Source organism: Macaca fascicularis, chromosome 7 (assembly GCF_037993035.2).
Source record: "Macaca fascicularis isolate 582-1 chromosome 7, T2T-MFA8v1.1".
NCBI lineage: Eukaryota > Metazoa > Chordata > Mammalia > Primates > Cercopithecidae > Macaca > Macaca fascicularis.
In genome coordinates this window covers 77,745,376-77,762,664 of record NC_088381.1, presented here as the reverse complement: position 1 = coordinate 77,762,664, position 17,289 = coordinate 77,745,376, and the positions used below count along the sequence as shown (strand labels likewise).

General features: G+C 39.9%; 1 protein-coding gene across 19 annotated transcripts in view; it reads right to left on the bottom strand.

The window, feature by feature from the left end:
• The window catches only part of CHD2 (chromodomain helicase DNA binding protein 2), a 131,767-nt gene that overhangs the window by 18,951 nt on the left and 95,527 nt on the right, over window positions 1-17,289 (bottom strand). For 8 of the 19 annotated variants that reach the window (XM_073996791.1, XM_045396007.3, XM_073996789.1 and 5 more), the window contains 7 exons: window positions 16,978-17,117; window positions 12,249-12,387; window positions 11,941-12,091; window positions 10,716-10,838; window positions 8,407-8,535; window positions 6,773-6,913; window positions 4,342-4,476 (listed from right to left, as the gene is read on the bottom strand). In XM_073996791.1, coding sequence (XP_073852892.1) covers window positions 4,342-4,476; window positions 6,773-6,913; window positions 8,407-8,535; window positions 10,716-10,838; window positions 11,941-12,091; window positions 12,249-12,387; window positions 16,978-17,117 — 958 coding nt within the window. Of the gene's footprint in view, window positions 1-4,341; window positions 4,477-6,772; window positions 6,914-8,406; window positions 8,536-10,715; window positions 10,882-11,076; window positions 11,190-11,940; window positions 12,092-12,248; window positions 12,388-16,977; window positions 17,118-17,289 lie in introns of those variants that run through there. The other 11 variants (XR_012415475.1, XR_012415472.1, XR_012415473.1 and 8 more) reach the window with 9 other exon arrangements.

The window sequence follows — 17,289 nt, the reverse complement described above, 5'->3', positions numbered from 1 at the left end:
GTAAAGACATAAACAATCTGCAGAAAGTAAGTCTTGTCCCTTGCTTATTGCGCTCTCAATGAAAACACAGTCCACCCCTATGCCATACAATTGCTAGAGGAAGAGTGGGTAAAGCTAGTGCAGTGCAGTAAGTGTCAGCGTTAAAGTCAGAAAACCCTGAGGTGCAGTGCCAGCACCATCACTTAGAGTTATGTGATAACACTTCACGCCTTACTTAACTTCTCTAAATAGTGCTTCCTCATCTGCAAGAGGCATGGCATGCCTTACAAGCCCATTTTGAAGATCTAATAAGGAGCAGTATTACAGACCTAACCTGAAATTCTCCCACCACAAACTGTCTAAAAATACAGGATAAAATATTTACAAATCCTTTAGGCTTGAAAGAAAGCAAAAGAAAGGCTTCCAGATAAAGATGGTAAACAGAACACATCAATCTTTTCTCTGCCTCCCCAATCCCACTAAAACAATGGTAAAGGGAAGGTCCTTAAAAGAGACAAGCCCACAAAGACAGCGAAAACAAGCGAGAGGATAACAGCAACAAAATATTGGCAGCATGGGAAATGACAAAACAGATCTGAGAAAATGAAATTCGAAGCCAGGAGTAAAAAGAGCCAAGAAGTAACCCAGCTTACATGGCAAAACTCCCCCAAAGGTGAGCTGTCTTCAGAAGGAGGGATGAGGGCTAAAATAGGGAGTGGTTTAAAAACGCTTAAGAAGTAACACATATCCAGATTCGTAAAATACCCAGATCTCTAACTCCACCCAGCAACAAATACAAAGACTTGTTCTCCAGAAAAGGATAAAAGAACCTCTGAGCTGGACTGCACAGGCACAGATGAGGGGTGAGCCCACCACATTGAAAACAGGATTATGTGAGCACGTGAGCACAGTCACACAGGATGAGTCACCACCCAAGTCTTCTGCCTCTCAGATTCCAGAATGGAAGGAGCCAGGCCTTCACACTCCAGAGAGTCAGGAAACTGGGGCATTCTTCACAAAATGTGACCGCCCCAGAGGAAAAGCCAAATGATCCTGACTACCCATCGGAAGTTCCTGCTAGATCATCCTATAGTGAAAACTTTCAAAGGAGATCAAGACCCACCACCCACATGCTCAAACTTCCAATGAGATGTTTAGTCCTCCGCTCTTAAATATCAGCTGACAACTGAGGATCAGCAAAGCCATCAAGGCAATATGTATAACATGAACAATGGAAAACAAAGACAAGTATAAAGACATTCAAGAGTGGTGGAGGAAAAAGATATTAGAAATAAATAATGTGAAACAAAGTTGAAGGAATCTCCCAGAAAGTAGAGTAAAAAGCAGAAATGAGCAACTTAAAAAGACAAAATTAGGGACCAACATCCAGAATTCAATATCCAAAAACAATAAATTCCATAAAGGTAAAACTGGGAACTTAGAAAAAATTACCACCGTATAATTCAAGAAAATTTCACAGAATAGTGTAGGGATATGGTTGTCAGCCACTGAGTATCTGGTACAATGAACTAAGTAAGACACGTGGCCATGAAATTTTCAAATAATGAAAACTCTACAAACTTCCATCACTTTGTGGTCATTTCCACAGCTATATACTTATGATCTGTGGATTTTTCTGTTGTATTTCAATTTTTAAAAAGGGCATAAAATAAAAAATATACCAAAAACTAAAAGACTTCTGTAATGACTATAAAAAATAAAAGATTAGTATTAAGAAGGTAAAAGGAATTCCTACAGAAAAGGTAAGAAAAATAAATTATTCCAAATATGTCAATTTGGAATAAATGAATAGGCAATTCACAAGGAACATGAATGACCACTAAAATATGAAAATAAAAGTCCAATGACCTTCAGTATTTCATAGCCCTCAGATTAGCAAAAATTAACAACTGTTAACTGAGTCAGAAATTAATAACTGTTTCTAAGGCTGGTAAGCAACTGGAACTTGAATTCATTGCTATAATTAATACAATCTCTACAACTGCTTTCAAGAGTAACTCAGGTATCTAACAAAGTGGCAGATGTGTATACCTAATGAATGACCTACCATTTTTTGCTCAAGTCATACACCCTAGAGAAGCTCTCACTTGTGTGGTACAAGAAAATATGTGCAACAATTTCACTATAGCCTATCTGCAGTAGCAAACACCTGGAAAAATCCTGATGTCCACCAATACGAGAAAGAATAAACTGTGGAAGAATAAATTGTGGGATAACATGAAACTTCAATGACAGCCACAATTAACATATATAAATCTCAAAAATGTTGACTGTTACGAGAGGAAAAGCAAGTTATAGGATACACAAGTGTGCCAATTACAGTTTTAAGACAAGGAAATCAATCCTCTGTATTGTTTATATGTGGGAGGCCAGGCAGCACAATGGTTATGGACCCAACCTCTCATGCCAAACTACCTGGGTCAAAACTGTGTTCTATGTCTTAGCTGTGTGACATAGGGCAAATCACTTAACTCTCTTCACCTTATTTTTAAATATGTAAAATGGAAATAATAGCCTACCTCACAGGATTGCTGTGGAAAAAATATACATAAAGCACATAAACATTAACTGGCTATTAATGTGAGCTACTATCATCTTTACAGACGTAAGTAGTAAAACTCTAGAACTACACGTTAAATATAAAAACTGAATTCGGAATCATGGTTACATCTGGGAGGTAAGAGAGAGAAAAGGCCCAGCGCGGTGGCTCACGCCTGTAATCCCAGCACTTTGGGAGGCTGAGGCGGGCGGATCACGAGGTCAGGAGTTCGAGACCGGCCTGACCAACATGGTGAAACCCCATCTCTACTAAAAATCCAAAAGTTAGCCGGGCGTGGTGGTGCACGCCTGTAATCCCAGCTATTCAGGAGGCTGAGGCAGGAGAATTCCTTGAACCCAGGAGACAGGCTGCAGTGAGCCAAGATCACACCACTGCGCTCCAACCTGGGCGACAGAGCAAGACTCTGTCTCAAAAAAAAAAAGAGGAAAAAAAGCATAGGTTGAGAGGGAGGTACACCCAGGGATTCAGCTTTATATTCTGAGTCTTAAAGAATTCAGATTTGACAAAACTTCATGGTATATTTATCAATGCCTATTATATCCCTGAAATTTCTCTGCATCTTTTAAAGATTTCATAATATAAAAACAAGATTAAATGAGTCATTTTTAAGAGCATTTTTTAAATGTCATGGTACCACAGAACATTAGATATCATTTTCTCTTATAAACACTTGGATAAGAAAGACTAGGAAACAGATTGGTTAGCTGACTATGTAGTTATTCATTTATTCAATCTACTCACTTACTGATACACTACTAGCATCTAAATGAACTTTATATAAAACATAATACTTGTCCTCAGACAGCTCACAGGCTAAAAAGAGACTTAATAGACATAAAAGTGAAAGAAAACATTATCTATATACATACGTGTATAGATTTTAGATAACTCAGAAGAAGAAGTCAAAGAGAAGTTACAGGACAGGGTCAACAGGGTCCTTTGCTGCCACAGGACAGAAGTATTTTCAAATTTGGAAGAAAACAGCTTTTTCTTTCGGTCTGAAAGAGCTGTTTGATTAATGGATTTGTGGAAGTATGGGGAGGAGAAACCACAGAGAGGTGGGAAAGGGATGGTGGCACAGTGAAATCTATACCTGCAGCTCCAGCCAGGGGCAAAGGAGCCTTGAGGACACGCTGGCCTGTATCCAATCCCGTGCAAGACCTGGTCCATGCACTCGCTCCCCATCGCCTTACCCTCCCCTCTTCTCCTGTTACCTTTTATTATTCCTTCAGAACCCAACTCAAACATCACTTCCTTACACAAGCCCTTCTGGCATCCCCTGACTAGGTCAAATTCCCTTCTCACAGCATCTCCACAGTATGCACTCTCTCTCCTCCAGAGGCCTGTCTGTGACAGGTGCACCAACATGATTTGTGTAGTTATCTAACTCCCCTACTCAAATGTACAGTTTACAATGATAGAAATGGTTATCTATTCAACATGGTAACTCTGGGGGCTGCAACACAGAAAACATTCAATAAATATTTGCTCAGTGAACACTTCTCTTTCCCAAATGCCTCTAGGAGCCCTTGGAGCCTCTCTTAACTAGGAGCACAAGACATGAAATCCACTCCTTAAACTTCCCCTCAATAAAAGACAAGACAATCTCTTCCTGCCGGCCTGCTGAAGAGCACATGGTCTTCAGATATTGTAAGCAATGTGTTTCCAAAGTAATGTACTATTGCTCAGCTCAACTGAAGCTCTGGCTAGACCTATAAAAGGCAGAGCCACAGCAAGCACTGTGGCTGCAGACACTGGTATCCCCCAATTTCAAGACTTACTATGCTGAATGTCTCCTGGTCCAGATCATCATCCTCATCCTCTCCAATGGGGACAGGTTCACTTCCTGCTGTAATATGGACAGGACCCTGAGATCGCTTTGATTTACTCGAAGATTTGGCATCACCACTTTTAGGCTTTTAAAAAAGAGTTACAAGGAGTCATTGTCATTTGTGCAATCCTACCGTGGAATCTGGATTTCTTACCTATGTTGCGTTATTACAATGGGTAAATATGATGGTCTCAGTTTATTTTTTAAAAAGTAAAATAAAATCCTGAAACATCATGAAGACAAACCTATCTGATTAGCAGCTTAGTCACACATTATTCCCATTTTCATCTCTAAATGTACCCAATTATAACTTCAATTTCATCAGTGCTATTTTTGGGCTTCTACTCCTTTATCCATAAAATGCACAGAAATGTCATCAAGAGGTTAAGATCGTAAATTGGCAGAACTCTTCTAGAGTATCATGTAGCAACTTTTATTAACAGCATACCTTTTGATTTAGGAATCTGCTGCATTACTAAATTATTATAAATGAAATCTATATACATCTCAATTATATCGAAGGAAACGTTGCAGAAGGATATATAAAATGACTTCATGTACTTTTTTTTTTCTTTTTTTGAGACAGATTCTTGCTCTGTCATCCAGGCTATAGTGTAGTGTCATGATCTCAGCTCACTGCAACTCTGCCTCCTGGGTTCAAGAGATTCTTCTGCCTCAGCCTCCCAAGTAGCTCGGATTACAGGCACACGCCACCACACTCAGCTAATTTTTGTATTTTTAGTAGAGACAGGGTTTCACCATGTTGTCCAGGCTGGTCTCGACCTCCTGACCCTGTGATCCGCCCACCTTGGCCTCCCAAAGTGCTGGGCTTACAGGTGGGAGCCATTGCGCTTGGCTTGACTTCATGTACATTTTTAAGCATACAGCATGCTTTGTTTATAGTTATATGGATATGCACTATAATATGTACTACAAATATAAATACATGAATAGGAAGGTTTCAAACCCACTTCACAGTGGTGGTTATGGGGGGAACAGAGGAAGAGTAATAAAATCAGGGAAAAGGAACGGGGGCAGCTTCAACCGTACCAGTCATATGTTCAAGAAATACAAAAGGTATCAGCCTCTCCCCCTGCCTGGCCCCACCAAAAAAAAGAAAAAAGCCACTTAAAGTAAACACGAAAAAATGTTAACAACAGTTGTGATATCTGGAGAGTGGATAAACAGATGTTGGCTAAAATTGTTCTTTGTGTTTTTATTTTTTTAATATTTTACTTTAAGAAAAAGAATGTCTTTCTGTGGGAGCACAACTGCACAGGTTATTTGTCACAATATGGTCTATTAACATCAAAAATTAGAAAGTATTTCAAAATGGGAAATTCAAATTGCTTCTAACATGTTACACCCAAACAGAATCCTCCCCAACTATTAAAAATGTTTTTTGTTTGTTTGTTTGTTTGAGACAAGGTCTTGCTCTGTTGCCCAGCCTGGAGTGAAATGTGACACAACCACGGCTCAATGCAGCCTCGAGCTCCTGAGCCTAAGCAATCCTCTCACCTCTGCCTCCCAAGTAACTGGGCCCACAGGCACATGCCACAATGCCCAGCTAGATTTTTGCTTGTTTTTATTTTGTAGAGACGAGGTCTCCCTAAGTTGCCAAGGGTGTAAAAATGATTTTAACATTTATTCACTTGGAAAGTTGTGATATACTGCTAAGTGAGGAGAAAGACTACCCAAACAGTCTAATCTGATTTTTATATTTGTTTTTAAATGTTTATTTTATATTTAATAATATAAAATTTCAAAGTAAAAGTTTCAAAGTACTTATCAAGAAATCTATATTAGAGTTAACACTGGATATTAGAATTATAGCAGTTGTTTGTGTTTTGGCAATGATTTTACTGTGTTCAGACGTCAGCAAGTATACGTTGCAACACTGTACCAAATTATTGGGTTTAGAATGAACTTCATAAAACCCCTATGTAAAGGTTATAATAGCAAGGCTTTTCATCCATTTACATTCCAATAACTCTTGCTAATATTTGTTTTTGACTCGAACTCTTCTTCAAATTCAGCTGTGGACTGTGCTTCTCTAATATGAATCTGAGAACATATTTCGTATTTACATGTAAATGAAGATTTCTCTCACCTGTCCTATCTCATTCAGACATTTCCCCCTGAAATACGTAATAAAAGACCAACTAAAGGCCTTCTTTTTTAAAAAACACCCCAAACTTGCAGGTTCCCCTCTCTCTGCAAGGACAAGTGCAGGTATTCCATCAACGGCCCCACCTATCCTTCTTAAACACACCCATAAAAAGACAATTATTGCAGGGCCCTCAAATCTCACGCTACTTCTAAATCCAAACGGGGAACTGCAAAGGCTGTGAGTATCTCCATGAACAGAAGGGCACCATTACCTTTTCCTTCTTATCTTTTGACTTCTTTCTTTCCTTGTCCCCTTCTTTGTCTTTCCTAGAACTCATTTGCTTCTCCTTGTTCTCCTTGTTCTCTTTCTTCTTCTGTTTTTTTTTCATTGGACTTTTTTCCAAGCCATCATCCTAGGAAACAAAACAGGGCTCTGAATTTTTATCACAAATTTTATATCTACTTATGTACTTTCTGGAAAAAGCAGCATTGCCCCCAGTGGTTCATCATTGTCTACACTTAGAAGCTTGTCTTCAAGCAAACAGCCTCAAGACACTCACACTCAGAAAAGTCTAAACTTTCCAGTAACAACCAGTTAAAACTGTAGAGGCAGAAGCTCTTTACTGATATCCTCTCATTTAATTCTCAGAGCAACCCTTCAACATGAGTTTTATCACTCTCATTTCATGGATGGAAACTGAGTACCAAAGAGATTATATACCTGTACACAGTCAGCTAATAACTGATTAGGTTGCTCGTATTTAAATTTATGTACTGGCCAGGCACATTGGCTCATGCTTATAATTCTAGTACTTTGGGAGGCTCAGGCAGACCTATCACCTGAGGTCAGGAGTTTGAGACCAGCCTGGCGAACATGGTGAAATCCTGTCTCTTTTAAAAGTACAAAAATTATTTTAGGCAGGAGAATCGCTTGAACCCAGGAGGTGGAGGCTGCTGTGAGCCCAGATCGCGCCACTGCACTCTACCTTGGGTGACAAAGTAAGACTCTATCTCAAAAAAAAACTAGTAATAAATAAATTTATGTATATATGACTCAAATCCATGCTAGTTCCTGTACCCACTGCTGATCCTCTTGGAGCTAATATCCAAGTACAATTACACTTTCAGAAATTCCATAAAGTTGTCACTGAAATAGCACACTAAATGACACCAACTTACTATTCACTTTACTTAGACCAGAGGTTACAAACTGGCAAGCCAAACCTGACCCACGGGAGTTTTGTTAACGGAACTCCATAGCAGCTGTGCCCTTTACATTAGGCATGAGCTCTCTGGTAAACCACAGTCCTGATCACTCCCCCTCATTCCCAAGAATGAGGATACGTGTCAATCGCCATTTATCATTAAAACTTTAGGCTGGGAGCAGTGGCTCACTCCTGTAATCCCAGCACTTTGGGAGGCCGAGGCAGGCAGATCACCTAATGTCAGGAGTTTGAGACCAGCCTGGCCAACATGGTGAAACCCTGTCTCTACTTAAAATACAAAAATTAGCCAGGCGTGCTGGCAGGTGCCTGTAATCCCAGCTACTCAGGAGGCTGAGATAGGAGAATTGCTTGAACCCAGGAGGCGGAGATTACAGTGAGCCAAGATTGTGCCAGTGCACTCTAGGCTGTGGTACAAGAGTGAGACTTTGTCTCAAAAAGAAAAAAAAAAAAAAAGCAACAAAACCTTTCAGAGTCCCCTTCATTTACTTCCATTATGTATGAATTTGCAGCTGCTGACTTAAACTATATTCCTCTCTGACAGATTAAGCAAAGACTTACATCTTCTATTTCCATTTAATCCACTCATAAACCAAACACACTTCAGATGATTTTATTCCAGCTGGCACAATAAGTATAGCTAAAATAAATAAATAACCCTCAACCGAAACCCCACTTCATACTTTCACTTCTCCCTCTTCTGATGGATTATCTGAATGCCTAGGAGATGAAAGCTCAATTCCATGCTCCTCTTTCAGCCTGGGCACTTTGTTTTCCTTCTTTACCCGAGGCTTTCGCTTCTTTAATTTGGCCTGGAAAAGGAGAGAAAATGATGATTAAAGTACAAATCAAGACCCTCGAAAGCATAACCAAACAATATGATGACTCTTTACGGCAGTAGCAGCCATATAATTCAAACAAGAAAATTCCAAGGAAATCAAAAGAGTGCAACTCATTTTACCTGACAAGACCAAACCAAAACAAATAAAAAACCTATAGGCCTTATACATAGCCTATACCACATTAAAATATCCATGTTCCTTTTTTTTTTCCGAGACGGAGTCTTGCTCTGTCACCCAGGCTGCAGTGTAGGGGTGCCATCTTGCCTCACTGCAACCTCCGCCTCCCAGGTTCAAACGATTCTCCTGCCTCAGCCTCTCGAGTAGCTAGGTGGGACTACAAGCACGTGCCACCACAACTGGCTAACTTTTAGTGTGTCTTTAGTAAAAACAGGGTTTTGCCATGTTGGTCAGACAGGTCTCAAACTCCTGACTTCAGGTGATCCACCCACCTCAGCCTCCCAAAGTGCTGGGATTACAGGTGTGAGCCACCTCACCAGCCAAAATATCCATACTCCTTAAACCTACTGATTCCATATCTTTGGAATCCATCCTAAAGATATAATTTTTTTTTTTTTTTTTTTTTTTTTTTTTTTTTTTTTGAGGCAGAGTCTTGCTCTGTCACTCAGGTTGGAGTGCCGTGGCGCAATCTCAGCTCACTGAAAGCTCTGCCTCTCGGGTTCATGCCATTCTCCTGCCACAGCCTCCCGAGTAGCTGGGACTACAGGCGCCCTCCACCACACCTGGTTAATTTTTTGTATTTTCAGTAGAGACGGGGTTCCACCATGTTAGCCAGGATGGTCTCGATCTCCTGACCTACTGATCCTCCCACCTCGGCCTCCCAAAGTGCTGGGATTATAGGCATGAGCCACCGTGCCCGGCTAAGATATAATTTTTTTTAAAAAAGGAAAATCACTCTGTGTACAAAGATACAAATAAAGATAATATACTAAAGACATAATAGTAACATTAAAAAACCAGAAAGCAAGTTACATATAATAAAGATTAAAATACTGTTTATCTGCCTAATGGGACATGATCTGTAACATGATCTAATCTGCCTTTCCAGAGCCTAACACATAATGTATTGCATACTCAACGTATTACATGAAGAATGAGACTTATGATCCTATTACTTGAAAAAAATGAGGTGTGGTATTATGGGGTTTTTTCCCTAAAATTTGCTTTGCTTATAATAATACAGGGAAATTAATATAAATGACATAGCTGCAAGAGAACTTAAAGAACACGGACACATGGGCTGCTAGTACAGTGTGTAATTTGTATTTCTTAGCTGGGATTCCATCTTTCTGGGCCTGAACTGAAATTACAAATTGGGGAAATAAAAGGAGATAAAGCTCAGGTGAATTCACTGAGAATTTAGTTGGTATTTCACATAGCAACTAAGGTCTAGTTTCAGAATTAACTGTGCATTCCAACTGTCAATTTTACTCTGGGATCCATTATTACAAGTACCACAGAAATAGATATAACAACAGGCAAACCCATAGGTATTCAGTGCAGTTTGTTCCAAAACTGAGAAAGTAGAATAAAGAAACAGTAACAATATGTGTGGAATAGTGACACTGGGGAGCAAAGAGGATTAATTTGAAGTAACATTTCAGAAGGATGGGTTTGTAAGAAAGCTGCCAAGATGTTGTGGCCTTAAATGAATTTTTTTTGTTTTTTTTGAGATGGAGTCTTGCTCTGTTGCCTGGGCTGGAGTGCAGTGGCCTGATCTCGGCTCACTGTGAGCTCTGCCTCCCAGGTTCACACCATTCTCCTGCCTCAGCCTCCTAAGTAGCTGAGATTACAGGTGCGCGCCACCACATCCGGCTAATTTTTTTGCATTTTTAGTAGAGATGGGGTTTCACCATGTTAGCCTGGATGGTCTTGATCTCCTGACCTCGTGATCCGCCCGCCTCAGCCTCCCAAAGTGCTGGGATTACAGGTGTGAGCCACCACACCAGGCCTAAATGAATGTTTCTATTATTACCAACCAAACCATCACTACTGGAAACTCAAAAACAACATCTGCCCGTGAGAAGGTGACATTCTGTGCAGTGCCCAGAAACGGCCTCTGTCTTCCTACCTAATTCTGCAGGGTGGGAGCCTCAGGCTCCTGAAAAACACCCAGCTGGCAGTGTACTCACCTCTTCCCCACCTGTCACAGTCCCCTTCTTCTCCAGACCCTTTCTGAGCAGCTTCAACAAGTAATCCGCTCGGGTCTGTAGCTGCTTCCCCTGAGGCTTTTTATCTGTCTCCACTGGCAGAATCTTCAACAAGAAAGGAAGAGAAGCACCCGCCACCACCCACATCCTGGTTAGTGGATCAGGATAAACAGAGACAACAAAAACTGAGCACAGTCCTTTCCCTCCCCAACCACCCAAAATATAGATTAAAGCCTCAGATCCTATCTCATGTCCATGGCTCCCAGTCACTGAAAATCCCTCACGAGCCGTTCTCATTTTACAAAATGGGATGGAGAAATCCAGCTCTCCCAATGGCTCCTACCTGTGCTGTTAACAGGGTAGAACAACTCAGGTAGGAGGGGCTTGTGGCTTCATCTGCTAGAGCATCCCAGCCGTCGTGGATTTCCTCCTTCCAGGAGCAGGGAATCCCTGGAGCTAGGTTAAAGCTTCGTTTTAGATTGAAAATGCTTCTTAGAGCATTGCCGGAGAGCACTGAGCTATGCCAGGACATGATCTCTTCCTTGCTACAACAATTGGGCCTCTTGCCAGACTGAATCTGGTCTCAGTGCTCAAGGCAGGGTGCTGTCACCCTCCTAAAACCCAGATGGGATGAGCACTGTTAAACGTGCCAGGAGCACAACATGGAGCAAATCCTACCAAAATTTGAGCCAGTCAGCCTTCCCTGCTTAAAGCTCCAACCATGGCCTTGCTACTTGCGACAGATAGGGTGGGAGGCTTGATTTTGTGGGAGAAGAACAGCCAACGTTTAATTCCATTACAAAGAATACCTAGGTGACATTCAATCATTATGTGAGGAACTGAAATATGGTTGTTTCAAATGTACTTTTAAACAAAAGGGCCAATAACTAAGGCCAAGGAATGTTTTTATCATTAACAAACTTACCTGGGTATTTATTGTAATGAAATCTGACCTATAATTAAATATCAGAATTTTCAGATTTCTCCTATGGTTTCCCCAAAATTTCACCTGGCTACTGTCTTTTCCCTTTATCTTCATCTGTGAAACAGTGCCACAGACCACTAAAGATGGAAGTATTTCCCAGGAGAATGACTGTACTAATTTCTAATTTGATGCCCCCTCGAAAATAATTAGAAATAAGTAATCAATATAAAAATATTACACAACAAATCTTCTAGAAATCTCTAACATGGTAGGGTTACTTACTTTGTCAGTTAATTTAAGCTCTGGGTCTGTTTTAATTAACTCCCAGTTTCCATAGCCATGTTCATAAATTCCCAGCAACAGGCGAGAATCATCTTCCACCCCCCACTCTACATCAAAATGTGCAGCTTTGACACGACAGGTTAAGCAGTATCTAAAGAAAGTTTAAAAACAGGAAGACATTAGAAGAGGGGCCTTTTTGGCATGTTAAAGAGGAGACAGTAATAACACTATGTAACTACACAAAGTCTAACTTCAAATCTATTTTCTTATGGTACAACCACCTAAGAATGTACACAAAATATACTCACTTTTTTTTTTCTTCAGGGTCCACAGGGATAGATTTATGCAGCATCTCAAACTCTTCTTCATGTTGGATAATGGATTTCACATTAACCTGAACTCCAGATATCTTGATTGTTGGACCTCTCCTTTTCCCTGGTCCTTTTCCTGAAGAATACCAATTTCACATTAGTTAAATGAAAATCTGCTTAAGTTCCACAGAAAACATGTGTCAACGAACCCTGACCTCTTAGTCTCTCTGAATATATCTCTGGCTTGTTATTTTGAAGATATAATCTATAATACAAAATTTTTTCTCAATGTCTGTAAAATAACCTTCGAACATTCAGTTTTTTAAGATTTGGAATTTAATTCACTGATGTTTATAGTTATATTTTAATCTTCCTGTTTCATACTACTTTGTTTCAAAACTAACAAAAGTAGATTCTGAGGGTATAATATTAGTGCTGAAGGTTTCTCTTTTTGTTTTCCTACCCATCCCACTAGCGGAAGTCAAAAAACTCTCAAGTATTTTAAACATGAACTTGATCTTCACAACACTATTACTGAAAAAACATGAGCTTAAGTTCGTATCTAACACATGTGAAATGATGAACAAGTGGTGGCTTAAGAAAATTACACTAGGCCGGGCGCGGTGGCTCAAGCCTGTAATCCCAGCACTTTGGGAGGCCGAGACGGGCAGATCACGAGGTCAGGAGATCGAGACCATCCTGGCTAACACGGTGAAACCCCGTCTCTACTGAAAAATACAAAAAACTAGCCGGGTGAGGTGGCGGGCACCTGTAGTCCCAGCTACTCAGGAGGCTGAGGCAGGAGAACGGCGTAAACCCGGGAGGCGGAGCTTGCAGTGAGCTGAGATCCGGCCACTGCACTCCATCCTGGGCGAGTCAGCAAGACTCCGTCTCAAAAAAAAAAAAAAAAAAAAAAAAAAAAGAAAAGAAAATTACACTAACCCGGCCGGGCACGGTGGCTCACACCTGTAATCCCAGCACTTTGGAAGGCCAAGGCAGACGGATTATGAGGTCAGGAGATCGAGACATACTGGCTAACACAGTGAAACTCCTTCTCTACTAAAAATACGAAAAATTAGCCGGGCATGGTAGTGGGCACCTGTAGTCCCAGCTACTCGGGAGGCTGAGGCAGGAGAATGGCATGAACCCGGGAGGCGGAGCTTGCAGTGAGCCAAGATTGTGCCACTGCACTCCAGCCTGGGCGACAGAGCGAGACTCCGTCCCAAAAAATAATAAAAAGAAAAAGAAAGTTACCCTAACCCAAATTTCAAATTAAAATGATCACGGAAGTAAAAACGAAACCCCAATCAAATAGTCCAAGTTGAAATCCATGAGATAATGCTACCTGTTTATGAGAAGAAAACTCCTTTCAATAGAAAATAGGCATAACATATGAACAGACACTTTATAGAACAAAATGCAAGTGACCCTTAGAGATGTACAATCTTGTTCATTAAAAGAAAAATGAAATACCATTTCTCACCTATCAAACTGGCAACACTCCAAACTTAAACTTTAACTATATATTCTGTTTGTGAGGCTTGTAAACAGGTACCAACAAATATTACTGGTGACCATGTAAATGGCACCAGACTTATGCAGAAGGATTTGGGAATATCGAAGCAAAGTATATATGCATTTTCCCAGGACCCAGCAATCTCACTTCTAGAAATTTATCCCAAAGATATGTTGGCAGAGATACGAAATGGTATATTCATTAAATCATTATTCATTGTGGCTTTCTTTATAATAACAAAAGACCAAGAACAACCCAAATATTAAATACTAGAGGAGAAGTGTGAATTGACATCTATCTACATGGTAGAATACTTGCAACTGTAAAAGGAAAGAGGATGATCTCTACATAATGATATGAATTTATCTCAGTCATGAAAATAAGCAGGTGCAAAAGAGAGTATGTTCTCTTCTGTGTAAGAAGGAAAATATACACACATACACACACACACACACACACACACACTTAAATTTTAAAAAGAAACAAAGGAAAGATAAACTTACAACTAATAGAAACAGTGACCTATTAAGGAGGAAGAGAAGAAGGCTGGGGAACAAAAAAACAAAAACAAGATGCTCCAAATGTACCTTGTTTTATAGTTGTGACTTTGAACCATGTAAATGTTTTTACATAATTAAAAAATTAAATCGAATCAAAATGAGAAAAGCAATCGCTAAATATTGAAAATAAATGCAAACAAAAGAGTCTAACTGTATATTAAGTTGGTGGCATAACCACACAGAGAAAAGAATAACTTTTTTTGAATAATTTAAAAATATATTTTGATTGTATATTGTTAGTGTGATATATTCTAAGATCAAAAAGAAATGCAAAGAAATTACACTTTGCATTTGAGCATTTTTTTGTTAACAGTAACATTGGTATTGATGTTTGGAAACATACGTTTAGGATAAAGCAAATATGTAATTATGTTAACATTTTTAGAAACAAAAATTTCAACCTAAGGGAAAAGAAGTATCAATAATCTTCCATTTAGGCCGGGCGTGGTGGCTCACGCCTGTAATCCCAGCACTTTGGGAGGCCGAGACGGGCGGATCACGAGGTCAGGAGATCGAGACCATCCTGGCTAATACAGTGAAACCCCGTCTCTACTAAAAAATACAAAAAACTAGCCGGGCGAGGTGGCGGGCGCCTATAGTCCCAGCTACTCGGGAGGCTGAGGCAGGAGAATGGCATAAACCCAGGAGGCGGAGCTTGCAGTGAGCTGCGATCCGGCCACTGCACTCCAGCCTGGGTGACAGAGCAAGACTCCGTCTCAAATAAAATAAAATAAAATAAAATAAATTAAAAAATAATCTTCCATTTGATCTAGAAATGTCAGCCTGGATTCAGAATATGCTGAATACCAGTTTACAGGAAGTACAGGTGTGAGGAAATAAGTTAACACCAAGAAGAAGCAATCAGCCAGATCCAGAATGTGAACATGCACAAAAAAAAGAGGGATTTTGGGGAGAAGGGAGTGCTGTAAGGGAACAGCTCCACAAGATACTATGAGATAAAAAAAGCAAGCACAGAAAAGTGTGCATGCTGTACTACCATTTAAAAGGGAGAAAACATTATTCATTTCTCAAAAGCATCAAGAAGTAATAGGAATATGTTTTTCAGTTTTAAGCCATGTAGATGTATTACTTATTCAAAACAATTACAAAGAAAACATACTGGATGTTAAACCTAAAGTTTACTTTTGGGTGTATTCTGAATGTTATAAAAGCACATATTCAGATCATTTTGCAAACCATACAAGTTATTTGTCTTTTACAAAAAAGAACGTATCTTAAAATAAGTTTTGACTCTCTTGAAGATATTTTTAAATTATATCAAATTCAATAATAACCTTAAAGAGAAAAAAAGAAAATTTCAAAGCACAAATACTCACTTCTTAATAATAGCTAACACTGCAAGCTAGACACTATGCTAAACAATTTACAAGTATGGAATTATTCAATCATCCAAATCCTTTGAAGTAGATATTGTTACTCTATTTTGCAAATGAGATAGTTGAAGTGATATAACTTGACCAAAGTCTTATAACTAGGAAGTGGTAGAACCAAAATTCCAGATAACTGACTGCCTCCTTTTCTGGAGCCTGAACATTTAACTACAGCTCAACGAAGCTGCAGAAGGGTAGCCTTACCTAATAAAGGCTGCCCAAAAAAATGCAGAAATGGCACAGATAAACCACAGTCTGGAGAAGTAGAATGATAACAACTTCATTTCTTTATTTAACTGATTTATTTATATTTTGAGACAGGGTTTTGCTCTGTCACACAGGCTGAAGTGCAGTGGCATGATCTCAACTCACTGCAGCCTCTGCCTCCTGGGCTCAAGTGAACCTCCCACCTCAGCCTCCCATGTAGCTGCGATTACAAGTGTGCATCCTACTACTCTCAGCTAATTTTTAAACTTTTTGTAGAGACAAGGTCTCACTTATATATTGCCCAGACTGGACTTGAACTCCTGGGCTCAAGTGATCCTCTGGTCTCAGCCTCCCAAAGTGCTGGGATTACAGGCATGAGCCACTGCACCTGCCCTCCCTCATTTCTTTTAAGTTCACTATGAGGGTGCCCTTACCAATAACAACTTCAGAGTTCTCTCCTCACAAGCATTCCTATACCTCTTGCTTTTAAGGATATCACACAGGACAGGCAAAATCACTTTCTGGTATCAAAGAGAAAACACATTGCATGTCCAATCCAATGAGAACAAATTCTAGTGGCATGAAAATCTCAATGTAACAAAAATGTTTACAATATTCATCCAATATTTTATTTATTCCAATTAATTTTCTAAATCCTTTCTGTTTGCCATAACACACAATATATATCCAAGATAATTAACAACGCTTGTGCTCTATAACACCTCTTATTTGCAGGAAAAATACAGAGGTGTCCACCAAGCTTTGCCCCTGGGTTTTACATCACTCAAACGAATTTAAACTTTCTACAGCAACATAAAAAGAAACCATTTCATCTTGTTCTTCACTCTACACCTTCTGCAAATCAACTTCATTTGTGAGTAGACCTGTAGGAGCATAGAATATTAAGCTCACAGAAACGCAGCTCAGAATAAACACCTCAAAGCACGAGGCATGTGTGTTCCTCAAGTCTGTCCTCAAAACGCCCTTTAGCAACAGAAATCCAGTCCACGAGTGCCAGCCTGTGAAGACTCACTAAAGCCAACTTCACTTACCCTCGCTGGCATTTTCTTTCAGCTGCTCTTCATATTCCTGCATTGCTGACACACAACTGTTGTGGATCAGTTCACCCAGGCGCTTCAGATCTGCCACCGACTTATCTACCAGCTCAGCATCACGTGCTATGCACTCCAGCCTGAGAAGGAACAAATATGGGGACACTTCAGCGCCCTGTGCCCACTCTTCTTAAATGTCATGAGATGCCACTAGGCCTCATATAAGCTTCTCCTGCAAAGACACTTTTCTTTGTGTTCCTTTAGTGGTCATTCTAAGGCTCCAACAAGAACCCCTGGACATTGAAGGCTAAC